Genomic DNA, 9976 nt, shown 5'->3' on the forward strand with positions numbered 1-9976 from the left:
ATGAAGAAGTTGAACAAGATGGGACCACATACTGAGCCTTGTGGGATACCACTAGCTACAGGCCTCCAGCTAGACTTTGTGTAGCCCACCACAACCCTCTGAGCCATTCAGACAATTCTCGAATCACTTCAAGATGCACATATCTGTTCAACTATGGCAGCATTCAGTCAGGCTGCCTGAGGAAAAAAATGAAACTGATGTAAGGGTTGATATAGTCCTTTCCTCTTCCTTGTTTTAACTCTAGAGCCTATCTGATTAGCAGTAAACCAACATGCTAACCATCTACAACGGTGTTTTTTTTTTTTTTTTTTTTTTTTTTTTTTTTTTTTTTTTGGGGGGGGGGGAGGAGGTAGGGAAGAGCAATGGAGAAAGATTAGGGTTTTTTTCCTGCCATTTCGGTATGTTAAATCTGCTCCCTTTTCATCCACATAAATGCCAAAGCATGCAAAAGAAATGGAGGTAACATATAGCCAGGAAGAAGTGAAATATCCTTACTCAAGCATAACATGTTGTTATATAGGTTCAGTTGCATCATGCAACTAAACTCACAATATATCTGGTTGCTGTGAATTGCATTATGAGGCATCCAACTTGAAGCCTTTGGTCTCAAGTTCTCTGGAACCTACCTAAACTTAACCCAACTGAGCCTCAAAAGAATCTGTTTTAAGTCCAACCAGTTGTCCAAACCAGCTCACTGCAACATAATGCTAGCTATAATGCCAAAAAAGAAGCAAAACACCACAACTGAATACAGAAAGGGGAAGTCTACCGCAACCTTGGTCAGTTTATGCTACATTAAACCAGAGCTTGGGTCTGTGGATTCTATTCCATTCCAAAAGAGGGCAGGCCTCTAAATTTCAATTATCATTTGAGGCCTCTTCCATAATGCACTTTGTAAGCAAAAATCCTCCCAGATATACAGATATTACCATATATATTAATACTAGAACTACCCTCTTCATTCCTTCCCCCTCCTCCCAATCCTAGATATAGTCTCAGACATCATACATTAAACTTTTCCAGCACATTTCTAGTAAATAAGAACAAATATTAGCAAATGCTGCAGTAAAAATAGAGTTAGCAGTAAAAGACAAACCAGAAAAAAGAAAGAAGTAAGAGAGCTTTTTCAGTATACATACTCTTCCACATTATTACTCCCAGATTAATTTGATAGTTTGAAATGTTTATTCTGGAGAGTGAGAAGTTGACAATTAGGCATTATCCTCATGAGAAGACTACCACTTGCTTCCCCTCATCATTCACGTATGTCTGATATATGATAAAAAAGAATACAAGCAAAAAAAAAAAAAAAAAAGGAAAGAATGTATTCAAGACCATCTAATACTACAGTTCTATACAGAAAGAAGGAGGATCTCCATTGTGCTAATTATAAATAGCAGCAAAGTGTCCGGGTGTACTGTTTATAACTGACAGTATGCAATTCTAGAAAACACAGGAGTCACGGGAATTTGTGCTGTAAACACAAGTGTAGTTTGCTTCACACAATAAGCAAGCATGTAATCCTATTGAAAAGATAAGTATTAATGAAAAAGAGCCAGATTTTCTAGTAAGGAATATCGTGTTTTTCTTGTTCTAGTTTTTCTAGATACTGTGTTTTTTGAGGATTAAACTTGCTTTAACTTGTTGTGCAAGATCTATTTTTCATTCTTACTTTCAAATCTAAGAAAAACATAAGCTAAAATAGACACACTTTTACATTTATAAACTAGCTTTTAATGAAAAAAATGTAAGCTTTCCTAAAGCATAGCTATCTTAGAAAAATAAGATGGTAAAAAGGGATACTCCATTCCTTGCATCTAAGTTTATTCATAAAATGAATGAAAGTACGGACATAAGTGATAGGTTTTTGAAACTAGAATCTAGTAAGACCCTAGTTAAGATGGGATAACTTTCATGCTCTGAAAATATCAAATTACAAATTCCAACCAGATATTACTGTTTAAACAAACTACAAATTGTATTTCTGTTCTGAGAAGTTAACTGTATATTTTCTACATTACTATACATTACTGACTAAAATATACTATTATTTTTCTTGCAGTATTCTGTTCCTTAAATATTTGATTTTTTTCACCTGTATCTGCGAAATTCCATTGTTTCTAATGGGCTTGCAGGAAACTAGACAGTCAAGCTATTCTTGCAGATTCTTTCCAACTCTCCTCTCCCCCAAAATGTTCAACCTTATTACAAGCTCATTAATGTTATTTGTGTGGAAGAAAAATATCTGTTGGTATGTCTGCTTATACCACTTCAACATGGCACATAATACATACAGCATGTAATACAGTAAGTATGACAAATCTCTAACTATAGCTTCTGCCAAGTATAAATTTCTTATATCTGGATTCTTTTTATAACTTGTCTGACTACTTCTGAGACAGAGCAGACTCTTTCAGGAAAAAGATTTCATTTTTTTTGTGACCACTATTTTCAATCAAATCATCTTAACTTTTTGTTAAACAATAAGGTTGATTCTCTCCCATGGGTAGCTATTTAAAGCACTGTTTTTTTGTTATTTTTTAAAATAACCACACATAGCTTTTCCCTAAAGTTTTTGTATTTTTAATTCGATTTCCTTAGGCCACCTGATTTATGCCACCAGGCTGTCTCTACCTCCCCAATAACTAGAACTGATTACCCAGTTTCAAACCTAGATAACAGAGGAGATAGAGGCATCAAGAAAAAACACACACACAGCCTTCCCAAAGAAAAGCTCAATCCATAGTAAGAAAAACTGTAAACTAACACAGGAACTGAGGGGAAGGTTGTAGCACAAGTTCAACTCTTCTCTGTTATTTGGCGTGCTTGCTGGCCAATAAACATTTGTGTAACTCAGCAGATGGAGCACATATTGCCACTTGCCAAGTCAATTAAAAAAAACACTAAGGTGAGATTTAAGGGACAATTACATATCCTAAAAATTATAAACTTACATATATACACACCATAAGGACAAAAAAAGTCATGTTTTTTCTAGGTAATTTCGATCTTCTAGGTAATTTTTATAAACATCTTAGCACGTACCCACCACATTTTGATGAAAACTAGAGTGAAGTTAACAATGGATGGGAGGGGTGTGGAGCAGAGAAAGAATTTTAAGTTGACTTTTGTCATATAACTTCATTTAATTACCTTCTTAAAGAAAAGAAGAAGCGGTTGTTAGCAAAAGGATATCACTGAAAGACATGCTGATTAGAACAGAATTAGTACGTATCATTTTTAACAACTCATTTTCTTTGGGGATCAGAAAGAAAAGACAAGACTTACTTATCTTTATAGCTTACTCAAACAACTGAGAATTTTCCAAAATCTGAATTGATTAAATAAACCAAAAGGAGACGGAGAATATTTCACAGGAGAGCAAACAACAGGCTTACAAACTTCACTGAGTATGTTCAGAGATGCATCTGCCAAGCAGGCAATTTCTACCAGTTCAGTGCCTGACGTCATTTTACATACTGCTTTTAAAAACATTTTCATAATTATTTTATATATGTAAGTTCAAAATAAAACCACATTTTTAAGAGAAAGATACTTAAAAGATCATTTTCCTTTCATCGTCATCATCCATGATAAACACTGCTTAGTCTTTGCTCTGACATGTCACCATAGCACCCCTTTGTGGAAGAAAAGCTGAAAAAAAAGCATCCCATATTTGTTATAGTTCTAGTATTTTAAACTTGTAATATCCCTATACACAAAATCTGTATTAAAATACTTCTTGCACTTAATCTGATATACTGGCTTTCAACTAAAATGTAAGTATTAAACACACACTTATCTTGAAAGATAAAAGGCAGTATTTTAACACTGATAAATTTGGGGCGAGGGAAGAGTTTTCATCTTCAAGTCTGAATATTTCTTGCTCAAACATTCCCTAAACAGAACTCTTCCTTGTCAAAGAGAAGTTTACTCCTGTATTAGCATTGCCTGAAAAATGCAACGTATGTTTTTTCAGAATTTTTTCCTCTTTAGGAGAGCAAACCTGAAAACAGCTTCAGAAAAATTAAGTTTTTCCTAGAAGTCCTTTGCCTGGTCTCCAAAAGCCAAGTGGATGCATAGACAGGATATGCAGAACAGCTTTGTAGCCTCCGAGTGTCTATATTCACACTGATGCTGTTGCCAAAAATGTCGAGAGAAGAGTTTATCACTAGCATTTCTTCTCCTGAAAAAAAATGTGATTTGCCAAAAAGGGCTTCTTCAAAGGCAGAAAGTAACATGTACATCCTTATGGGGGAAGAAATGGACATCACTAAACAGATAAGTAGTGAAGTGTAGTTTGGGTAAAAGAGAGAAGAAGCATTGATTGGATGCAAGAGGAGAAGAAAGGCTGATTATAGGTAGAAGCAGCCCATTCTTGCTTAACATCTTTTTCAAACTCCTTTCTACTCACAGATCTAATTTAAGTGCTCTAACTGAGCGGCAACAGTTTCACTTACACTTAAAGCAGCTGGCAAGGTTACCTGCTATCTGTCCTGCCTAGTTACACAGGCTTCTGAACCACCCATCAATCAACTCCTGAAGTGCAGGAGCTTCCCCCACACCAATTTGAAGCTAGTCATCATGGATTCCAGTTTGTGTTAAAAAGTCTGCTTTTATCAACAGTGGTGGTGCAGTAATTAGTGATAAACAGCTCAAATACCTGTGCAGAGGGCAGAGGAGACAGCTAATAACCTAATAGGTCCCAAGCTAGGTATTCTTGTTTTATCACTTGGCTCTATAATTTTTCCAAGTACTTTCAAAGTCCAAGTCAGAAACTTTTGAAAAAGATGTTCCCAAAAATTTCTCCCTTTAGATAAGGATAATAAATTTCACTTTTGTGTGCATATCTCAAGTACAGTATACCATGGCTTTCATCTAGCAAAAGAGCACTCACACTCATAATATTGATATCTCAACAAATGCACTAAGCCTTTAAACATTATACTAATTACAGCTCCCTTAATAGGTAGCTTTATAGATAAGAACAGCACTAATACTCTGTTGAACTGAGGCATCCTTAAGTGTCTAAATGCTTCCCTCCATTCTCAGAAATCATTCAAGATGTTCCAGGCATGCCTTGTAGTCTGTGAAGGCACTGTTTTTCTATTGAAAGTTGAGCCTTCCACTCACAAGTCCTCCTATGAGCTGTAATTAAGCTTCTCAAAGAAAATAAAAACTAGAGGTATACATTATTCCCTGAAAGTAGTCAGAAATAGGAAAGGGCCAAATAAAAATCACGAGAGGAAGGAAGGAATCTTTGCAATAATCATCTTAACTTGTGGTTCTCACAAGTCTTGAATTTCAAAATTCTATTTTGTTTTAAGGATGTATTCACATCATCAGCATTTCATTGCCCACAATTTAATAGAAACATCCCATTTTTGTTTCACCCTCTTAATACATAAACAGTTGTCCCACTAAGACATCAAAGTCTAGAATTAGAAGGCACTTCTCTTTACCAGAATCCAATCATAGAGGACTGATTCACAGGCACGTCTGCAAAAAGGTCCTTCACTTCAGGCTGGGGAAGAATAAGAATCCTAGATGTTTGAATTGACTTCTACACATTCATCTCTTTGATTTTAAATAAGGAGCAATTTACAGTTATAATTTAAACTGACACAAAGCAAAGTACTCACAGAAACATATTCAGGAATAGAAAGCTGGTCTTCAGGAAGAGACTTCAGCTTCTCATAGCAATCATCTGTTAATTCCAAGTCTCGCAAGCTGCGACGAATATCTCCTGCCCTCTCTCTTAACTGATGATTTGTTTCCTCTAGTTGTTTCTGTCTCAATAAAATGGTTTCCATTTCTTGTTTCATTAGAGCCTGATGTTTTCTTTAAGATTGATATGAAAATAGAACACACGTAGTGATCAATGCAAGTGACAAACCTCCGCAACACCCCAGCAAGATAGCCATTCACACAGGCAGAATATTTACAGAGGGAGACTAGCCCAAATGTATATAACATCACAGCTACAGTCACTTGTATCAGACTCCATATAAGGGGCCAAAAGCTTCACAGTCAAGTTTTGCTTTACTATAGCCGAAAGTCACTGACAATCCAAACTCAACTTGAAGAGTGACAATTAATTCCTAGATGTGCTGACCTAAATTTATAAATTAGTTAATTCATCCATTGAAAGGTTAATCTTCTTGCTGAAAAACACATGCAAACCACAAAAAAAAAATAGTAAATCACCAAATAAAGCAGTATTAACTTCAATTTCTGTCTTGCCATCCAAGTTTCAGATTACATACACACATACACTTCATTCTCAACTCTACTCTATTAAGGCCCTTTTTTTTTAAAAAAAAATAGCACAGAACAAGCTTACACTTAACTGTCATTATTGTGACAAGGTACTACAGAGCAAAAGAAAACAGATGTTCACTTTGAGACATTTCACATTTTTATTTTTAAACCAGGAGTGACTAACCTACTCTTTTTGGAGTTCTTAGCTGTAACTCTTGAAAATATTCATTCAAATTTAGTTATTCTTTAGAAAAAGCAATGATATAATATTAACTCTGCTAGTACTACAAGAAAATGTCTGCCCTACTATTTGAAAAACAAACAGAAAGAAGCCTGAGTCATCAAAGCAGTCACACAAGGATGTTTTCTGCACATAGTGTAAGATTCCGTTAAATAGGGATAGAAATTGAAGTAACGGAGAGGCAAGACAACCAGCAAAGGGACTTGAAAAAGGAAACTAGATTAGTCTTTTTAGATCTATCAATTTTGATAGTAATCTGCACATTAGACGGTGTTAGAAAAAAAAAAAAAAAAAAAAAGTACTGAGTATTCCCCAGATAACTCATATACAGGCAAACATGAAATCCCATCCCAGTACAACTAAGAATACAGAATTAGAGACATTTCTCTGACAGTCACTTGCTACTTGCTGTTAGCTGAAAGACTTAGCTATAACCGTTCTCAGGTTTGGCTTGAAAGGCCTGTAACTGTTCTAGGCTTACTACAGAATACAAATTTGAACTAGTCACATCCTTTAAGTTGGCGTGCCTTCTACTGTAACATGAAACTATTAAGTAGTACCCTCCCTCTACAATCCTATTCCAGAGTTAAAACAATTAATGAAATAATTTTAAGAAGCCTGCTAGTCAGACTATTTTGTTTTGATCCAGTTCAGAATATTTCAGAACATTAAGAAAAAACACTTGCTACTTGAGCAACAGAAAGCATTTCCAACCAATAAACAATCTGCATTGGAAATAAAAGTGCCTGCTAAATATCATCTGCTTACCATTCTCAAGTCATCTACCAGGCTGTAGAAATATTAAAAGTTCAGTTTAAATTGAAGGAGAGTCTTCCCTCTCCACCTACTCTTTGTGCCCTTTACTGCTCTTAAGAAACTTCTTACTCTAAGTTTCAAATAGATTTTGAATCCAGGTACTAGTAAGAGCAAAACAAATGCACAGACTTCAGAAAGCGAGTGACAAATTCAAATTTAGTCATAAGCTAGAAGTTTAGAATAGAAATACTAATATAATCTGCAAAAGTAATTTTATTCTAGCAACCCATAAGCATCACATTTTATTAATGTGATTTAATATTAACTCATGTCAATAACACATTAAAGCTGATTGTTGTTGTTATTGCTGTTGTTTTACTTCTGTCATACCTAGCATCTTCTTGCTGTAGTGCCAGCTGGCTATCCAGTCGTAAAGACAATAGCTGCTTTTGATGGATTGCATCATTAAGCTTCTCTTCTAGCTCTTCAATCTAAAGAATATAAATATGAAATTTAAAAAGTTATTTTGTTAATGTTTTTAATTATTTGATAAAAGTAACATGACTGGTCATTTTAAAAGAAAAAAATGGGGACTCCCATGCTCTGAGAAGTACAATAACATGATCGTTCAACAAAAACTCCAACTCTGCTAAGGCTTCATAAAACATGATATAGGCTTTGCCCTAATATAATAATAATAAAAACTTCACTCTCCAGTTAGATCTTTTTCAGTCAAATAGCTGAATTCTCAATCAATTTCAAGCTAGGCTTAAGAGTGACAGGCCAGTACAACCGAAGAATTAGCGTACAGGGGGGTGTAAACGTGGCCTGCATACAAATGCGGCAATACTCTCACACTTTTCTTATTTCACGCATCTTCACTGAAACTGGATACAATAGAGTCTCCTGCTATTAATATGCCATTATCTTCTAGCCACCTCTTCACTGACAGACCACTAAATAGCATTCAAATGACTTTTTCCAGTGTTCCTCAAGTTCAGGTTAACAACTCATTAGGTTTCTTTTTATGAAGGACAAAATCATTTATCATTTCAACACAGAAACAGGTCTTTTCCCTCTGTTTTAGAAAAGTAAAAGCTAGAGGTGGGTTCAATCCCACTTCTTCCATTTATAATACCTTGGACAAGGCCATGAAGTTCTCTGTGTCTGTATTCTCCATTAGCTTTTCTTTTTTTTCAAAAAAAAGAAAAATAGGAATAAAAAAATAGGATGCCCCATAAGCAATTCAAAGATATCCTTTTTACAATGAAAGTTCGAACAGCACTCTAAAAGCATCAGACACCAGAAGAGATTATGCCAAGAATGACACATAACATTTCTCACCTTGGTCAGATATTCTACTTTCAAGTTGTCAATCATCAAGTTTTTCTGAGATAATTCTATTTTAAGTAGTTGAAGATTATGGAGCAACTCCTTCCGTTCAATCAGCTGTTTAGTAATTTTAACAGTACCTTCCCTCTCCTCGGAGGAGGAAACATCATCAGTTGGTATTGTGGTCTCTAAACTAATATCTTCAGACTCCAAGGAGCTAGAGACATTTACCTTCCTGATTTCTTTAGTGCTTTTATGTGACATTTTCTTTCACCATTTGCAAAGGGGTTTTTTTTGGCTATACTTAGAGATGAGCCTCCTGAAGACTAAACTGCAAAAATCAAAAGAATTAAATGAACGGCATTAAAACATTATGAAAATTCTTAACCAATTAAACAGGACTTGTTAAGCAAAACCTATCAATATTATGTTAATAAGCTTTTTTATTTGCCTAGAAAAAACATTTTAAGAAGCCTTAAACACAGTAGTTTTCCGAAGACTCCTGGCATTTCTTAAATAATTTTTTTAAGAAGAGTTTTGACTGCACAAAGCTAAGCACTGGTGTTAACTAAGCTTGCTAGTAAGATTTTATAGTTAAATTTAGATGCACACCTGCCCTTCACGCTGTCAGAAGACGCTGAAAGCTGCTGAAGCCCATACGAAGCATACAATATGAGCAAGTACCCAATACGGGCACCACAATATGAGTTAAAAAAAAAAAAAAAAAAAAAACACTAAAGGAACAGTCTGACGCTCGCTTTTAATTGTTTATACGACTAGTTCCCGCTATTCTTGCCAGGTTGATTTGCCAGTACCTCCCAAACGCACTGGAAGCGAGATAACCGACACCACACGCACCTTTACCACCATTCGGCGGGGAGCACAGCTTTTACCAACTTCTGGAGATTCGCGGAGCAGCTCGTGCTTGAGAGCCTATAAAGGAAGGGGAGCCCGGAGCCGGCTGGGCATCCCGGGAGGCTCCCGCCTCCGCAGGGCAGCTCTCCGCTCCCGGCGCCGATGGAAAGCGGCAGGAGGTTCCCGGTACGTCCCGGCGGGCCGCTGTACCCGCCTGCGCGGAAAGGAAGGGAAGGGGCGCGCGCGCCGCTACGGCAGCGGCGCGAGCGGCACCAACGGCCGCACCGCAAACCGTCGCCAGCCAGCGACCCGCCCCCACCGCCGGCCGCCGCAGCCCCTGCGGCGCATGCGCGGCCGCCCGCCTCCCCGCGGCGGGCAGGGCGGAGCGACGCCCTCACCAGGGCGACCGCCGCGCCTTTTCCCGCGCTCAGCCGCGCGGCACGGCGCGACGCGGCGCGACGCGACGCAGGAGAGGTGGGACTTCCTGCCTGGCGGTGCACGCTGGGAAATGTAGTGCGCGGGGCTGCAGGC

At 37.3% G+C, this 9976-nt stretch overlaps 1 protein-coding gene across 6 annotated transcripts in view; it reads right to left on the reverse strand.

Annotated features, from left to right (window-relative positions):
- The window catches only part of PIBF1 (progesterone immunomodulatory binding factor 1), a 124995-nt gene that overhangs the window by 114695 nt on the left and 324 nt on the right, over positions 1 to 9976 (reverse strand). For 2 of the 6 annotated variants that reach the window (XM_062566913.1, XM_062566908.1), the window contains exons 2-5: positions 9449 to 9659; positions 8603 to 8921; positions 7649 to 7749; positions 5643 to 5841 (exon numbers count right to left, since the gene is read on the reverse strand). In XM_062566913.1, coding sequence (XP_062422897.1) covers positions 5643 to 5841; positions 7649 to 7749; positions 8603 to 8854 — 552 coding nt within the window. In that variant the 5' untranslated portion in view covers positions 8855 to 8921; positions 9449 to 9659. Of the gene's footprint in view, positions 1 to 5642; positions 5842 to 7648; positions 7750 to 8602; positions 8922 to 9448; positions 9755 to 9976 lie in introns of those variants that run through there. The other 4 variants (XM_062566912.1, XM_062566910.1, XM_062566911.1 and 1 more) reach the window with 4 other exon arrangements.

Source organism: Rhea pennata, chromosome 1 (assembly GCF_028389875.1).
Source record: "Rhea pennata isolate bPtePen1 chromosome 1, bPtePen1.pri, whole genome shotgun sequence".
Classification (NCBI taxonomy): domain Eukaryota; kingdom Metazoa; phylum Chordata; class Aves; order Rheiformes; family Rheidae; genus Rhea; species Rhea pennata.